The 18,299-nt window shown below is 36.3% G+C and overlaps 1 protein-coding gene across 3 annotated transcripts in view; it reads left to right on the forward strand.

The window, feature by feature from the left end:
• The window catches only part of P4HA1 (prolyl 4-hydroxylase subunit alpha 1), an 88,426-nt gene that overhangs the window by 21,917 nt on the left and 48,210 nt on the right, over window positions 1-18,299 (forward strand). For 2 of the 3 annotated variants that reach the window (XM_058543214.1, XM_058543213.1), the window contains exons 3-5: window positions 1,087-1,183; window positions 2,114-2,265; window positions 4,458-4,595. In XM_058543214.1, the coding sequence (XP_058399197.1) occupies window positions 1,087-1,183; window positions 2,114-2,265; window positions 4,458-4,595 (387 nt within the window). The remainder of the gene's footprint in view (window positions 1-1,086; window positions 1,184-2,113; window positions 2,266-4,457; window positions 4,596-18,299) is intronic. The other variant, XM_058543215.1, reaches the window with a different exon arrangement.

The following is an 18,299-nucleotide window of genomic DNA, read 5'->3' on the forward strand; positions in this document are numbered from 1 at the left end:
TGCATATAGTTAGTCTTTTTTAATGCACAGATACACAAATAATATACTGCACATTATTTCATAACCTGCTTTTTCCGTTTAAGAATCTACTGTGAACACAAGTTATTTTTCCCTACATCATAATTTTTTTTTTTAATTTTATTTATTTATTTTTCCCCTAAAGCCCCAGTAGATAGTTGTATGTCACAGCTGCACATCCTTCTAGTTGCTGTACGTGGGACGCGGCCTGAGCATGGCCGGACAACGGTGCGTCGGTGCGCGCCCGGGATCCGAACCCGGGCCGCCAGCAGTGGAGCACACGCACTTAACTGCTAAGCCACGGGGCCGACCCCCCTACATCATAATTTTTAAAAAATCTTTAAAAGTATCACAAAAACAGCATGTTGGTTAAAGGGGAAAAAAACAGAAGTACATAGAACATCTGCATGTCCTCTTTCCCCCAGAAATATTCCTCATGGTTTGATTTGTATCTTTTATATTTTTCTATATGCATGCTTCATCTGTCTAAGATGAGATGTTTTTCTTCATCCTATTGACCAGTTTTACCCCGTGTGGTTGTAGAGCTAACTAAAACACAAATATTGTATTTATGACACCTGGTTTCGGGCTGTAAAATGATGAGTCCTCTCATTCCATTATAAATAACTAAGTGTGGATTATTCGAATTTCGGTTGTGAAGTATACTTTTTGTATTGAATAAAAATTTAATTCTAGTTAGTCTCAAAAACAGAAAAAGGTGAGGGGGAAGCAGGGGAAGAAGAAACATTGATCCTTGGAAAGTAGTAGTGTTTTGTAATTTAAAAATAAATTTTTAGATGTAAAGACAATTTGCCAATACGGTCCAAGCTTGCAAAATTAAGTAGCTTGAAAAATTAGAATTGGAACACGATTAGACTAGTTTTGGGCTTTATTTTTATTTATCTGGTAAAAAAAAAAAAAAAAAAGATGCTCTTGTCAACAAAACTGGTTCATGCCAGTTAAATCCTGTCATAGAATGAAGCATTCTTGATCATTCTTAAATTATTCTAAAATACTTGTGTGGACAAATATGGGTATTTGATAACCTTCTCTTCTTTTCCTTTCTAGGTCAGATGACTGATTTGATCTATACTGAGAAAGATCTGGTGACTTCCCTGAAAGACTATATTAAGGCAGAAGAGGACAAATTAGAACAAATAAAAAAGTAAGCAAAGTGTTTGACTTATGCCTCTGACCCCACCTGGATGTTTTCTTTCTAGAGCTGAAACATTCTTTGAGGGGAAGTGAAAGCTATCTGTCAGTCTTAAAAAGCCAGCTGAAATGGTTAAAATAGGAGCACAGAAAACAAGAGTCCTGGGCCAAGAGTTCACATGGATGAACATGAATTGAGATAAGAATATAAATGGTATGGGTTGTTGACTGACAATTTTTGAAAATGGTTGCTAATATCTTATATCCTCCTCTAACCTCCTTCTGGAGCAATTTTTCAATTCTGTTTATCTTTCACTCCTATGGTTCCATCCTAGAGATTACAGTGATAAGTATGGTTAGTATTATTTAACTGATATAGTTTTTCCTCAAATGCTAATTTATTTTTAATTAATTCAGGTTTGTGATTAACCTGACCTGAGAATTCCTATCTTTTGTTTAATGAGTAGTTAAGTATTCAGGTTTTTTTGGTTTAAAATCTAGTTTCTGGGTACTGAATGTAAAATTTTGCTGTAAGTTTGATTTAAATGAACATGTAACTGAATTTGGATTGGGCTAATTTGTACTTTATAATAATCAATTGTTTGGCCTTACGGACCTGGGGGAAATGAATTTTTAGACTCTTACTAGAGAGATCCAGTCACAATTTTTAGTAAGATAGGTTCCATTTACTGTAACCATTTCGAAAAACAAAACTAAAACAAAAAGTCTTATAGTTATATTTTGATTCTGCCAAGCTAAATTTTATCTATAAGAGGATCTTGCTTTTTTAAAAACTTTTATAATTTTACTTTAAAAAGAATTTTTAGATATAGTTTTAACTCAGAAACCTCTAATCAAGTCTTTTTTTGTGAGTGCTTCACTAAATTGTGTTTTTTCCATGTTAAGTGTATGTATACTCTATTTATATATCTTACATGTATAGATGGGCAGAGAAGTTAGATCGGCTAACCAGCACAGCAACAAAAGATCCAGAAGGATTTGTTGGGCACCCTGTAAATGCATTCAAGTTAGTGAAACGTCTGAACACTGAGTGGAGTGAGTTGGAGAATCTGGTCCTTAAGGATATGTCAGATGGTAAGTCAGATGAGCCAAAATAAAAAAATAAAATAAGGCAATATTGCTCCTTCCTGTGGAAATGCCAAAAGTAGTGATAAATTCAGTTCCTAGAACATCAAGTGTTCAGTGTTGTAACTGAAGGGGGATGTGTTTGGTTTGACTAAAGTTAATTTAGTCTAGATCCTGAATTCCTTGATATAAAAAGATGAATAAAAACTGGAAACAAATAAAAATAAAACTGTATTGTAAAAAAAAAAAGTAATTTCTGCTATTGGTGACTAACACTGGTGCTTTTTGCTTTGAAATTCGAGAAAGGGGTTCAGTTATTTGGCATATAGCTTCATTTCTGAGAGTAATCATTTTCATTTTAGGATTACTTCAGATTTTAAAAATTTATGGGTAAATCTTTATTTTCTAATCAATTTTTAAGGTATTGGGAGTGGTACTGTAGGGAAAAGTGTTAGCTGTGTTCTACACTGTATGTTGAAGCTTAGGATGTTTTGCTTAATGTAGATAATAAATTTAAAAACTGAGGCTCCAAATGGTAATAATGAATGTCTTTCTAATTGAAACAATAAAATGGTAGTTGGAGTATTGGGGTGTTTTAGATGTTTTAGTAGCAGACACAGAAAACTAAATCTAGAGTTTAAGGAAGTAAAGGAATTATGCTTAGTATGCAGTAGAGGCTCAAATATTTGCTGAATAACTGAAAGTGGCAAAAAAAGAAAAAAAAAAAAAAAAGCAAGAGAAGGAGAGAACTAAGCTAGCTATGTAGATGAAATACTCCATGGGTGCTTACAAGTGTTTGTGAGCAGTAAAGTAAACTGTTATGCATAGGACAGGAAACCTTGAAAAGATAAATTAAAGCAGGCACTTGTGAGTACTTCTTCATGATGAGCGAGAAATACCCGTGATTATTTACTTGGCTATGTAACAACATGAGAATATTTTTAAAGTGATGTGTGTGTATATACATACATATACACACATGCACATTTATTTATTTATTTTTAATTCTCAGTTAATGACCTGTATGACCTAAGTTCTTTTACAAGGTAAACCTTGAGACTTTGGTGTTTTAATCTGTGATAGTCATCCCATAATGCTATAATATATGTATTTTTTCTCTTTTTCTTAGAGAGGATTTAAGCAGCTTCTTGGATTTGTTTTGGGGCATAAAAAACATTACAGTCTTCTATAAAACTTGTAAAACTTGCTTGTAAAATTCCATGTGGATGTTGTGACTGAGAGTTGGTCTTAAAACTAAAAAATATGCCTGATATGAACTTTAGTCCTCTTCCAGCTAGTTGTTCATTTGTACATTTCCATCAACATAAAAATGCCTGACCTTTTGCTGATAAAAATATACATAGTTGATTATAAGTAAATAAGAGGGGAGGGAAGTCTCATATCTAACATTTATTTGCAAATGATGACGGGTATATTATTAAAATTTTAAATCACTTTTTGTTGTTTTGCTTCCTTAAGGAGTATTTAGCATCCATTCTCCTTGGGGGTTTTATAGTTATCAGTAATTAGTTTGTTAGTTTGATTTTTGCTATATTTTAGGTAGAAACTTTTAAAATTAAAATTAAGTTTTATATAGAGCAAATCTTGATTGAACACTATATTCAGTAATCAAACAGATCTAAATATATTTTAATAAACTAGCTTACCTGATGATCTTAAATATATAATTAATATCTCTTCTTTCTGCTCAAAAAATTCCACCAAACTTTATATATTTACATATTTATATAATGTGTGGCACATGGAAGAAAAATACAGAACTTTATTTAAGAGCATACATTTTACTTACCATCTGTTATCTGAAAGTATAATTGGTTGCCAATGAATGTCATTTTCAAATCCATAAATTTGTTCATTTTTCAAGTTTAGTGGAGGCAGTATTGTGGAATTAAAAACTCACTTATTATGTTAGTTGATCTTTACCTACCAATACAGATATAATTTATGCAGTGACCTCAGATTACTTAAGCAACATTAGAAGGGGTTTGGGAAGATTGAACAAGTTAGAGCTATGTCAAATCTCATTCGGTGTATTTAATTTTTTCTTGTTGAGCATGTGAAACTTTCATGGTATGGTGGGAAATTATAATAGACTTCAAAAAATCCTTGTAAATACTCTATATTGGAAACTGGAAGTCTGTGAGGTTCTAGAGTCTTTTTTTTTTCCCCCCTATTTCAAGGCTTTATCTCTAACCTAACCGTTCAGAGACAGTACTTCCCTAATGATGAAGATCAGGTTGGGGCAGCCAAAGCTCTGTTGCGTCTCCAGGACACCTACAATTTGGATACAGATACCATCTCAAAGGGTAATCTTCCAGGTAAAAATTCTTTTAGTCTGTAAAACACCTATCACCTGGTTTCTCTGGTCAGTCCATTAGGACAATGTTAATTTAAAAAAGACTTTTGTATTTTAAGATTTTTAACTTTAGTTGGTTTGACAGCCTTTGAGAACAGAGCAACCCTCCCTTTTGCTAGGCCTTAAAAGTTGTGGATATGCTTCTACCTTGTTACTGTGAAAGATTATAATTATAGAGACTTAAGTACACAATTTTAGCATGTAAGAAAAAGAAATAATCATTTTTCCAGATGTTTTTCTTTAGAACACCCAGTGTTTGTGTGTCAAGTTATAAGGGAATTGATAATCAAAAAGTTTATGTGTTCAATAATTTAAAAAACAAGACATGTTGGGTATTCACAGATTTTTAAAGTGTTCTGCAGTGTGGAACATCCTGCTTTCTGACTTATTTTTGGCAAAACCTTTTTTTTAAGTTACAGCTGATTTCATAATTTAAATTTTTTTTATTGTGCAAAAAACATCACAAAATTTACCATCTTTTTTTTTGTGTGTGAGGAAGATAAGCCCTGAGCTAACATCCATGCTAATCCTCCTCTTTTTGCTGAGGAAGACTGGCTCTGAGCTAACATCTATTGCCGGTCCTCCTCCTTTTTTCCCCCAAAGCCCCAGTAGATAGTTGTATGTCATAGTTGCACATCCTTCTAGTTGCTGTATGTGGGATGAGGCCTCAGCATGGCCAGAGAAGCGGTGCGTCGGTGCGCGCCCGGGATCCGCACCCGGGCCGCCGGTAGTGGAGTGCGCGCACTTAACCGCTAAGCCACGGGGCCGGCCCCAAAATTTACCATCTTAACCAATTTTAAATGTGCAGTTTAGTGGCATTAAATACATTTACATTGTTGTGCAACTATCACCACCATCCATCTCCATAGCTCTTTTCATCTTATAAAATTAAAACTCTATACCCATTAAACAATAACTCCCTATTCCCCCCTTTCCCCAGCCCCTGGCAACCATCATTCTGCTTTCTGTCTCTATGATTTTGATTACTCCAAGTACCTCATAGCCAGCCCCGGTGGTCTAGTGATTAAGATTCAGCACTCTCCCCACCGGGGCCTGGTTCATTTCCCGGTCAGGGAACCACACCACCCGTTTGTTGGTTGTTGTACTATGGCACCTGTGTGTTGCTGTGATGCTGAAAGCTATGCTACTGGTATTTCAAATACCAGCAGGGTCACCCATGGTGGACAGGTTTCAGGGGAGCTTCCCAACTAAGATAGACTAGGAAGAAAGACCTGGCCACCCACCTCAGAAAAAATTGGCCACGAAAACCCTGTGAATAGCAGCGGAGCCTTATCTGATATAGAAAGAAGATGAGAAGATGGTGCAAAAAAGCTCGGCAAGGTTCAGCTCTGCAGTACACAGGGTTACTAGGAGACAGAATCAACTTGCCAACACTAGCTAACAACAAGTACATCATATAAGTGGAATCATACAGTGTCTTTTTGTAACTGGTTTATTTCACTTAGCATAATTCTAAGGGTCATCCATATTCTAGCATATGTCAGAATTTCCTCCGTTTTTAAGGCTGAGTAATAACCCATCATATGTTTATACCACATTTTGCTTATCCATTCATCTGTTGATGGACATTTGGGTTGCTTCCACATTTTAGCTATTGTGAATAATGCTGCTGTGAACAAGGGTGTGCAAATATCTCTTCGAGACCCTGCCTTCCATTCTTTGGGTATATACCCAGAAGTGGAATTCCTGGATCATTTGGTAACTCTATTTTTAATTTTTTGTGTGTGTGTGTGAGGAAGATGAGCCCTGAGCTCACATCAGATACCAATCCTCCTCTTTTTGCTGAGGAAGATTGGCCCTGGGCTAACATCCATGCCCATCTTCCTCCATTTTATATGAGATGCTGCCACAGCATGGCTTGATAAGCGGTGCGTTGGTGCACGCCTGGGATCTGAACCTGTGAACCCTGGGCCACTGAAGCGGAGCGTGTGCACTTAACCGCTACGCTACCGGGCCAGCCCCTATTTTTGATTTTTTGAAGAACTGCCAATACTATTTTCCATGGTAAGTATACCATTTTACATTCCCACCGACAGTGTACAAGGGTTCCAGTTTCTCCACAACCTTGCCAACACTTCTTTTGTTAGTAGCCATCCTAATGGATGTGAGGTGGTAGCTCATTGTGGTTTTGTATTTCCCTAATTATCATCAATGCTGAGCATGTTTTCATATGCTAAGCAGCCATCTGTATATCTTTTTTTGAGAAATGTCTATTCAAGTCCTTTGCCCATTTTTTAATTGGGTTGTTTTTGTTTGTTTTAGGAGTTTTAGGAGTTCTCTATATATTCTGGATGTTAATCCCTTATGAGACGTATTATTTGCAAATATTTTCTCCCCTTCTGTGCCTTTTTACTCTGTTGATATTGTCTTTGATGCACAAAATTTTAAAATTTTCATGAAGTCCACTTAGTTTATCTTTTGTTTTGTTGCCTGTGCCTTTAGGGTCATATACAAAAAGTCATTGCCCAATCCAATGTTGTAAAGCTTTTGTCCTGTGTTTTTTTCTAGGAGTTTTATTGTCTTAGGTCTTACATTTAGGTCCTTGATTCTTTTTGAGTTAATTTTTACATGTGGTGTTAGGTAAAGATCAAACTTCATTCTTTTGCTTATGGATATCCAGTTTTCCCAGCACCGTTTGCTGAAAAGACTGTCCTTTTCCCATTGAATGGTCTTGGCAGCCTTGTCAAAAATCATTTGACATATGTGTTAGGGTTTATTTATGGGCTCTCCATTTTATTCCATTGGTCTGTATGTCTGTCTTTATGCCAGTACCACACCGTTTTGATAACTGTAGCTTTATAGTAAGTTTTGAAATCAGAAATTATGAGTCCTCCAGTTTTGTTCTTTTTCAAGATTGTTTTGGCTATTCAGGGTCCCTTGAAATTCCATATGAATTTTGGGATGGGTTTTTCTGTTTCTGCAAAAAACCATTGGAATTTGGATAGTGAATTGAATCTGTAGATCATGCTGAGTAGTATTGACATTTTAACAATAGTAAGTCTGCCAATCCCTGAACATGGGATGTGTTTTCATTTATTTATGTCTTCTTTAATTTGTTTCAGCAATATTTTGTAGTTTTCATTGTATAAGTCTTTCATTTTCTTGGTTAATTCCTAAGTATTTTATTCTTAGAATTGTGTTAGTAATTTTCTTTTCAGATTGTTCATTGTTAGTCTATAGAAATGCAACGAATTTTTGTGTGTTGACTTTGTGTCTTGCTACTTTGCTGAATTCATTTATTAGCTCTCACAGTTTTTTTGTGGAATCTTTAGGGTTTTCTATGTGTAAGATAATATCATCTGCTAACAGAGATCATTTTACTTCTTCCTTTCCAACTTGGATGCCTTTTATTGCTTTTTCTTGCCTAATTGCTCTGGCTAGAATTTCCAGTACTAAGGTGAATAGAGGAATCGAAAATGGGCATCCTTGTTCTTGTTCTTGACTTAAAGGAAAAGCTCTCAGACTTGCACCATTGAGTGTGTATGCTGTGGGTTTTTCAAATATATCTTTTATTACATTAAGATAGTTTCTTTCTACTCCTAGTTTGCTGAGTGTTTTTTATTTTGAAAGAGTGTTAAATTTTGTCAAATGCTTTTTCTGAATCAATTGAGATGATCATGTGGTTTTTTCCCTTTATTCTATTAATGTGGTGTGTGGTGTATTATGTTGATCAATTTTTGTATGTTGAAACGTCCTTGTATTCCAGGAATAAATCCCACTTGGTCATGGTGTACAATTCTTTGAATATGCTGCTGAATTCTGTTTGCTAGTATTTTGTTGAGGATTTTTGCATCAATGTTCATAAGGGATATTGGTCTGTAGTTTTTTTGTCTTGTAGTGTCTTTGTCTGGCTTTGATATAAGGGTAATGCTGGCCTCATAGAATGAGTTAGGAAGTGTTCTCTTCTCTTCAATTTTTTGGAAAAGTTTGAGAAGGATTGGTGTTAGTTCTTAAATGTTTGATAGAATTCTCTAATGAAGCTATCAGGTCCAGGGCTTTTCTTTGTCAGGAGACTGTTGATTACTGATTCAGTCTCTTTACTAGTTATAGGTCTATTTAGATTTTCTATTTCTTTCTTAGTCTTGGTAGATTTTGTGTTTCTGGAAATTTATCCACTTCATCTAGGTTATCCAATTTGTTGGTGTACAATTTCATAGTACTTTCTTATAAGTACTTTCTTATATACTTTGTATTTCTGTAGAATTGGTGGTAATGTCCCTGCTTTCATTTCTGATTTTAGTAATTTGAATCTTCTCTCTTTTTTTTTTTTTAAGTCCTTCTAGGTAAAAGATTGTCAATTTTGTTGATCTTTTCAAAGAACCAACTTTTGGTTTCGTTAGTTTTCTCTGTTGTTTTTCTATTCTCTATTTAATTTACCTCTGCTCTAATATTTTCTTTCTTCTGCTAGCTTTGGGTTTAATTTGTTCTTGTTTTTTTAGTTTCTTAAGCTGTAAAGTTAGGTTGTTGATTTAAGATCTTTCTTGTTGTTTAATGTAAGAAGTTATAACTAAATTTCTCCGTTAGCACTGCTTTCACTGTGTTGCATAACTTTTGGTATGTTGTGTTTTAATTTTCATTTGTCTTTAAGTATTTTTTAATTTCTCCTGTGATTTCTTTGGTCCATTGGTTGTTTAAGAGTGTGTTGCTTAGGGCCTGGCCCGGTGGCGTAGTGGTTAAGTTTGTGCGCTCCACTTTGGCGGCCCGGGGTTCACAGGTTGAGATCCTGGGCGTGGACCTATGCACAGCTTATCAAGCCATGCTGTGACAGGTGTCCCACAGATAAAGTAGAGGAAGATGGGCACGGATGTTCCTAGAAGACACAACGTTAAAAAAATTGAGATATAATGGACAGGGAATTAGCCAGGAAAATGGGGGAGAAGGGGAAAAGAGTGGGCATGAGAAAGGTATTCTAAGCAGAGGGAATATGTATAAAGGCCAGAGAGGAAAGAGCATATTAAATCAGATATCTAACAAGTAGTTTAAGAGGTGAGTGCATGAGGTGGGGATGGGGGTTTGGTTTTGTGAGAACAGTGAGAGATGAGGCTAGATAAGTAAGCAGAAGCCATCTCTTGAAGGCCTTTGTAAGCCATGTGGAGGAGTTTGAACTGTTCTGAGAGCAACAAGGAGCCATTGAAAAGTTTTGAAGAGGGAAGTTATGTGATTTTCATTTTAGAAATGTCATTCTGGCTGCAAAATGGAGATTGTATTGGGGCCTGGGGTAGGGACAAAGAAATTAGGGAGAGGAGGCTGTTGTAAAAATTTAAGTAAGAGATGATAGTGGTACCTAGTGGGTATGGAGAGAAGTGGATAGGTTATCAAGCTACTTAGGAGGTAGCACGGTAGAATTTGATGGTGGACTTCATATGGGTTTCTGGCTTGAAAAACTGAGTTCCATTCAGCAAAATAGAGAACACAAAAGAAGCAGGTTTGGTGTATGTAGGGATGATAAGTTTCATTTAGTTTACTATATTTCTTTTTGTTTAAAACTTTATTATCTTCCCATCAAAATGGCATTGAATATTAAATAACTCTGATTCTGCTGTGTTTAGTCTTAGGAAATTCATTGAGTCTCCTGAGTATCTACCCTTTAATCTAGAGATCAGTTGGTAAGACTTTCATAGAGAGTGGCTGAAAATAAAACACTTGGAGAATGTGTAATTATTTTTTATTGGGGCAATATACATCCTTCCTCATGGACTTTTTAGCCCTTATTTACTTCTCTTCCTCTTCAAGTCACTGTTTTGGGCTAGTTCTTACTGAATTTTCCTTTCATGCAAATTCCTTATAAATAGAGTGACTGAAATTTCCTAAGCATATTATATCCTGTAAGTGGTAAAAATAATACTAGAGTGAACTACTAAACAGTTTTTAGGCTTTTTCTAATTCTCCAAACCTTTCTTTGTTGTTAACAATAAAAGATCAATAAAAGATCACAGATATATGTGAAGGCCCCTTGTGCACCTTTCCTTCCTTACTGGAGGTAATGACAATTCTGAACTTGATGTGTATTCTTCCATCTTTCTATACTTTACTACGTATATTGTACTATTATGTTTTAAAATTTTACACAAATAATATACTATACTCTTTGGATCTTTCTGCAACCTTTTTCACTCAATATTTTTGAGTAAATTCATCCTTGTTGATCAAATTCATCTAACTGCTGTATGGTATTATAGGACACAATTGATTTATTCATTTTTATGTGGATGGATGGATATTGAGGTTATTTCCAATTTTTTGCTACCTCAAAGAAGGTTTCAACCAACATCCCTGTTTTTGTCTTTTTGTGCCCATGAACACACATGAAAGAGTTTCTGTAAGGTATAAGAAGTCAGGATGTATGCTTCTTCAGTTTTACTAGATGTGGCCAGATGGTTCTCCAGAGCAGATGCACCAATTTATACTCTCACCAGCAATGTATGAGAGTTCTCATTTCTTCATATCCTTGTCAGCCTTTAGTTTTGTCAGACTTGAAAATTGTAGCATTTTGAGTGTGAAATGATGGGGTGAGGGTCAGGGGAGAAGGATGATTTGTTTTTTAAATTTTCTTAAAACAAAAAATTCATGGAAATGCTTATTTCAGTGGATTTATACTGATTCCACGTTACTCCTTGATTAGTTTTTCTGTTTCTTACTCTTTTTCGGGCCTATCTTTTGAAATGCTTTGTCAATATTTTAATATACAATTTGATAAGTTATATGCATTTTGGCATCAGTGATGTCTTTATAGTTGATAGTTTCAGGTTGTTCCTAACCCCGATTCGTTGAATAGATCCGTATCTTCCAAAGAGATCATGCTGTTTTTCTTTAGCTGTGATTTCCTTTTTTGGTGTGGAAAATATGTATATATAAAATTCAGTTTACTTCAGGTAGAAGTTAAATGTTGTTCATACTCTTTGTCACTTGCATCACTATCTTGGTGAGCTGATAAGGTTACTACACCAAGCAATAGATTCTCCACACATCTCCAGAGCTCTCTTAGCCAAGACTGTACCATATTGCCTAAGATGCAAGACACCAACTTCCCAAGTGTATGCATTTTAAACATATTTCTCCATTACAAATCAAGTTTTATCCACTAAGTGTTTCTGTAAAGTGTAAGAATTTTTCAATTAAATGCCCCAGTTTATGGATGAGCCACAAAAATGTATTTCTAAGTAAATTTTTCCTATAGTGTCATATAATATTATAGTTTATATTGTGATAATAAATTAAGAGGACTCTTTTTGGTGTTATTTTACTTTAAATTGGGGTTACAACATTCAGTTTGACATGCTAATATCAGTCATCCATACCACTTCCTTTGAACCAAAGGAATTTACAACTTATTCTTTTTCTTATCAAATTCTATTTTCCCTGCGTATGAAAGCTTTTTACAGACTTTTTCTGTCAACATCACTCCTTAGTTCATTTTCTTCATCTTCTTGCCCATTTACTTTTTCTTCTCGTGTCCTCAATTTTGGATCACTTCTTTTTCATTTTCTTTTAAGAATCTAATTCTCAGGCATCCTGCCTTTAATAATTGTGAATAGATCTAATAGTAAGATAAGCAGAGATACTTTTAACTACAAAAGCAGAATAGCTAAAGATCCTCTGTTATCCCCATCATGCTTTCAAATAATGTTGCCAGAATATCAGGTCATATAAAAAATATTACTGGTGCTACCTACATGTGTTAATGGCATACTGTCCTCTTATGTCTATTGCACATCCCAGAGAAAAACATTCCTAATTGCTGCATTGTAAGCTCATCTTAGAACTGTACAGTAGGTCTCATAACTTAAAAATAATAAGAGAGTCAAAATTTAATATATTTCTTTGGTTTCTGGAATTGCATCATTTTAAACTATTAATAAGTTAATTTCTTGGTATCCTTTCCTAGAGTGGAGGGTGAAATACAGAGTTAGTTAAGGGAAAAGTGTCAAAATATGGATCTTTGTCTTCATTTTAGGAGTACACTGAGAATCAGTTATTATTCATAAGTGACTAACAGGAGGCAAAAAAAAAAAGTGAATGGAAGTAGTTGTATGATTTGAATTTTTAATTATATTGGTCCATGTAATCCTCCAGTGTATATACCTTCATGCTAGGACTGTGCTTGTTTGGTACTGGAATCTAACAGGTCATATCCTCAGATCAGGACATGCCTTCCCCTAGACAGTGAATGTCACTAGCAAAAATGTGCCCCATGACTTTACTTCTTAATTTATTTCTTGTGAACTTCTTTTCTGCTAGCATTTTTAAAAAAACATGTGTTGACACCATTGGATAGATAGAATAGCTAAGTCTAGTTGTAGCCAATTTAGTGACTCCTTGAAGTGTATTCAATCAAAATTTATTAAGGAGATGTGTCAGAGAGTGACGTGGAGCATTACGGTGGAGTGAGCGCTTCCTTTAGTGTCTCCCCACTAAGGTACAATGCAAAGGGCATTCATAAACCAACAGAGGACATTCACACAACCCAATAGATGTCTGAGAGATCCACACAGTTATACGTCTGAATGTGGGGGTGCTGGACCCCCCCAGCAGGCAGTGGAAGGAGGTAAGGGGATTGCCTCTCCCTCTCGTGCAGCAGCGACCTAGGGGCGGGTCCTTGTGGCAGCGAGTACTTGACCCTGAGAGGAGAAGGGAGAGGAGGCAGCCCTCCTTGGGAACGCTGGTGCTCTCGGAGTTACTTCCCAGCCTGTGGGAACTCCCTGCACTGAGGTAGCAAAGCAATTGCAGTGGCATCTGCACCAAGCCAGGCAGACAGTGAGTGCAGAACCAGGGTGTGTGGGATCATGCACATAAAAGAAAGCAACCCAGAACCGCCCCCCACCCCTGGCTGGTGTACCAGCTCACCTCAATGGCTGGAGCAGGGGATCCCTGCCAGAGTGCCTCTGCATATGTTTGTAAAACAGCAGTGGTGAGTGGGCAAATGCAGATGGGCCCTGTCAGCATAGCTTCCAAAAGACAGGCACAGCTGCCAGAGCTGTACTATGGAGGACAGAATTAGCAATTTGGAGGACAGAAATATAGAAATGCTTCAGATGGAGGAAGAGAAAGAACTAACACTAAAAAGAAATGAAGAAATTCTCCGAGAAACATCCAACTCAGTTAGGAAATGCAAGATAAGGATTATAGGTATTCCAGAGAGAGAAGAAAGGGGGAAAGAAGCAGAGAGCTTGTTCAAAGAAATGATAGCTCAGAACTTCCCAAACTTGGGGAAAGAACTGACATTACAAGTAAAAGAAGCTAATAAAACTCCTAATTACATCAATGTAAAAAGACCTCCAAGGCATATATTAGTAAAACTGGCAAAGGTCAATGACAAAGAAAAAAATATTAAGGGCAGGAAGGCAGAAGAAAATAACCTACAAAGGAACCCGTATCAGGCTTTCAGTGGATTTGTCAGCAAAAACCGTACAGGCTATGAGAGTGGAATGATATATTCAAAATTTTGAAAAACAAAAACTTTCTGCCAAGAATACTCTATCCATCGAAAATATCCTTTAGATATGATGGAGAAATAAAGTGTTTCCCAGATAAACAAAAGCTGAGAGAGTTCATTGCCACAAGACCCCCCCCCCCCCCGCCACAAGAAATGATCAAGAAGGCCCTCATACCTGGGGGAAAAAAAAAAAAGAAAGGGATCACAAAGCCTTGAGCAAGGAGATAAATAGGTAGACAAAATCAGAAGACTGCAGCTGTCAGAACGGGTTAGCAAACACTTAATTATAACATTAAAGATAAAGGGAAATAAAATGTCAAAAATAACTATAATACTTCATTTTAACCACAAACTCACAACACAAAATGGAATAAGTTGTGACAACAGTAACTTAGTTGGGGAGAGGAAAGGGATGGAACTGCTTAGACTAAGGAAATAAGAGGCTATCAGAAAATGGACTGTCCATCTACGAGATCTTTTATACAAACCTCACAGTAACCACTAAACAAAAAATCAGAATACAGACACAAATGATAAATAAAGAGAAAACTGAGAAAACCAAACCATCATAGAGAACCATGAAACTGAATTGGCAATCCGAAATACACAGGAAAAGGTAAAAGAGAAATACAAAACAACCGGAAAAGAAGTGATAAAATGGCAGCATTAAGCCCTGCTATCAATCATCACTATAAATGTAAATGGATTGAATTCTCCAATCAAAAGACACAGAGTGGCTGGATGGATTAAAAAAGAAGACCCAACAATATGCTGCCTCCAGGAAAACACATCTCAGCTCTAAAGACAAACACAGGTTCAGAGTGAAGGGATGGAAGACGTAACTCCAGGCTAATGGCAAAGGAAAGCAGGTGTTGCCATACTTATATCAGACAAAGTAGACTTCAAGGTAAAAAAGGCAGTGAGTGACAAAGAGGCCAGTATATAATGATAAAAGTGACACTCCCCCAAGAGGACATAACTATAAATATATATGCACCTAACACAGAGGCACCAAAGTACATAAAGCAACTATTAAAAGACCTAAAAGGAGATGTTAACAACAACAATAATATTAGGGTACCTTAACACCCCACTTACATCAATGGATAGTTCATCCAGACAGAAAGTCAATAAGGAAATAGTGGAATTAAATGATAAACTAGACCAGAGGGACTTAAAAGATATATTTAACACTCCATCTAAAAACAGTAGAATACACATTCTTCTCAAGTGCATGTGGAACATTCTCAAAGATAGACCATATCTGGGAAACAAGGCAAGCCTCAATAAATTTAAGAAGATTGAAATCATATCAAGCATCTTTTCTGACCATAATGCTATGAAACTAGAAATCAACTACAAGAAAAAAGCTGGGAAAGTGACAAAGAGGTGGAGACTAAACAACATGCTACTGAACAACCAATGGATCATTGAAGAAATTAAAGAAGAAATCAACAAATATCTGGAGACAAATGAAAATGAAACTACACCATACCAACTCATATGGGACGCACCAAAAGGGGTCCTAAGAGGGAAATTCATAGCAATACAGGCCCACTGTAACAAACAAGATAGATCTCAAATAAATAATCTTAAACTGCACCTAACAGAACTAGAGAAAGTAGAACAGACAATGCCCAGCAGAAGGTGGGAAATAATAAAAATAAGAGCAGATATAAATGAAATTGAAATAAAAAAGACAGTAGAAAGGATCAATGAAACTAAGAGCTGGTTCTTTGAGAAGAGAAACAAAATTGAGAAACCCTTAGCCAGACTCGCTAAGAAAAAAAGAGAGAAGGCTCAAATGAATAAAATTAGAAGTGAAAGAGGAGAAATTACAATGGATACCACAGAGATACAAAGGATTGTAAGAGAGTACTATGAAAAACTGTATGCCAACAAATTGGACAATCTAGAAATGGATAAATTCTTACTCATACAACCTCCCAAAACTGAATCAAGAAGAAATAGAGAATTGAATAGACCAATCATAAGTAAAGAGATTGAAACAGTAATCAAAAACCTCCCAAAAAATAAAAGTCCAGGACCAGATGGCTTCTCTGGAGAATTCTACAAAACATTCAAAGATTTAATACCTCTCCTTCTCAAACTATTCCAAAAAATTGAAGAAGACCAAACACTTCCTAACACATTTCACGAGGCCAACATCACCCTGATCCCAAAGCTAGACAAGGACAACACAAAGAAGGAAAATTAGAGGCCAGTATTGCTGATGAACATAGATACAAAAATACTCAATAAAATATTGGCAAACTGAATGAGGCAATACATTAAAAGGATCAAAGGGCCAGCGCCATGGCTTAGCGGTTAAGTGCGCGCGCTCTGCTGCTGGCGGCCCGGGTTCGGATCCCAGGCGCGCACCGACGCACCGCTTGTCCGGCCATGCTGAGGTGGCATCCTACATACAGCAACTAGAAGGATGTGCAACTATGACATACAACTATCTACTGGGGCTTTGGGGGACAAAAGTAAATAAATAAAATTATAAAAATATAAATAAATAAAAATAAAAGGATCATACACCACGATCAAGTGGGATTTATACCAGGGACACAGGGATGGTTCAACATCCACAAATCAGTCAGTGTGATACACCACATTGACAAAATGAGGAGTAAAAACCACACGATCATCTCAATAGATGCAGAGAAAGCATTTGACAAGGTCCAACAGCCATTTATGATACAAACTGTCAACAAAATGGGTATAGAGGGAAAGTACCTCAACATAATAAAGGCCATATATGACAAACCCACAGCCAACGTCATACTTAACGGTGTAAAACTAAAAGCCATCCCTCTGAGAACAGGAACAAGACAAAGGTGCCCACTCTTGCCACTCTTATTCAACATAGTACTGGAGGTTTTTGCCAGAGCAATTAGACAAGAAAAAGAAATGAAAGGTATCCAAGCTGACAATGAAGAAGTGAAACTCTCGCTGTTTGCAGACAACATGATTTTATATATAGAAATTCCTAAAGGAAACTATTAGAAATAATCCACAACTACAGCAAAGTTGCAGGGTACAAAATCAACTTAGAAAAATCAGTTGTAGTTATACTCTAATAATGAACTAACAGAGAACTCAAGAATACCATCCCATTTACAATTGCAGCAAAAAGAATAAAATATCTAGGAATAAATTTAACCAAGGAGGTGAAAGACCTATACAATGAAAACTATTGAAAGAAATTGAGGATGACATAAAGAAATGGAAAGAAGGGCTGGCCCCGTGGCTTAGTGGTTAAGTTTGCATGCTCCGCTACTGGCTGCCCGGGTTTGGATCCCAGGTGTGCACCGATGCATCGCTTGTCCGGCCATGCTGAGGTGGCATCCCACATACAGCAACTAGAAGGATGTGCAACTATGACATACAACTATCTACTGGGGCTTTGGGGAGAAAAAGGGAAAAAAAGGAGGATTGGCAATAGATGTTAGCTTAGGGCCGGTGTTCCTCAACAAAAAGAGGAGGATTGGCATGGATGTTAGCTCAGGGCTGATCTTCCTCACAAAAACAAACAAACAAACAAAAAGAAATGGAAAGATATTCCATGTACGTGGATTGGAAGAATAAACATAGTTAAAATGTCCATGCTACCTAATGCAATCTACAGATGCAGTGCAGTCCCAATGAGAATCCCAATGACACTCTTCACAGAAATAGAACAAACAATGCAAGAATTCATATGCGGCAACAAAAGACCCCAAATAGCTAAAGCAATCCTGAGAAAAAAGAACAAAGCTGGAGGCATCACTATCCCTGACTTCAAAAATATACTACAAAGCTATAGTAATCAAAACAGCATGGTACTGGTAGAAAAACAGACACACAGATTAATGGAACAGAATTGAAAGCCCGGAAATAAAACCACACATCTGCAGACAGCTAATCTTCGACAAAGAAGCTAAGAACATGCAATGGAGAAAGGAAGGTCTCTTCAATAAATGGTGCTGGGAAAACTGTACAGCCACATGCAAAAGAATGAAAGTAGACCATTATCTTTTACTACACACAAAAATTAACTCAAAATGGATTAAAGACTTGAAGGTAACACGTGACACCATAAAACTCCTAGAAGAGAATATGAGCAGTACAGTATTTGACATCAGCCTTAGAAGAATCTTTTTGAATACCATGTCTACTTGGTCAAGGGAAACAAAAGAAAAAATAAACAAATGGGACTTCAGCAGA

Source organism: Diceros bicornis, chromosome 6 (genome assembly GCF_020826845.1).
Source record: "Diceros bicornis minor isolate mBicDic1 chromosome 6, mDicBic1.mat.cur, whole genome shotgun sequence".
Lineage (NCBI taxonomy): Eukaryota > Metazoa > Chordata > Mammalia > Perissodactyla > Rhinocerotidae > Diceros > Diceros bicornis.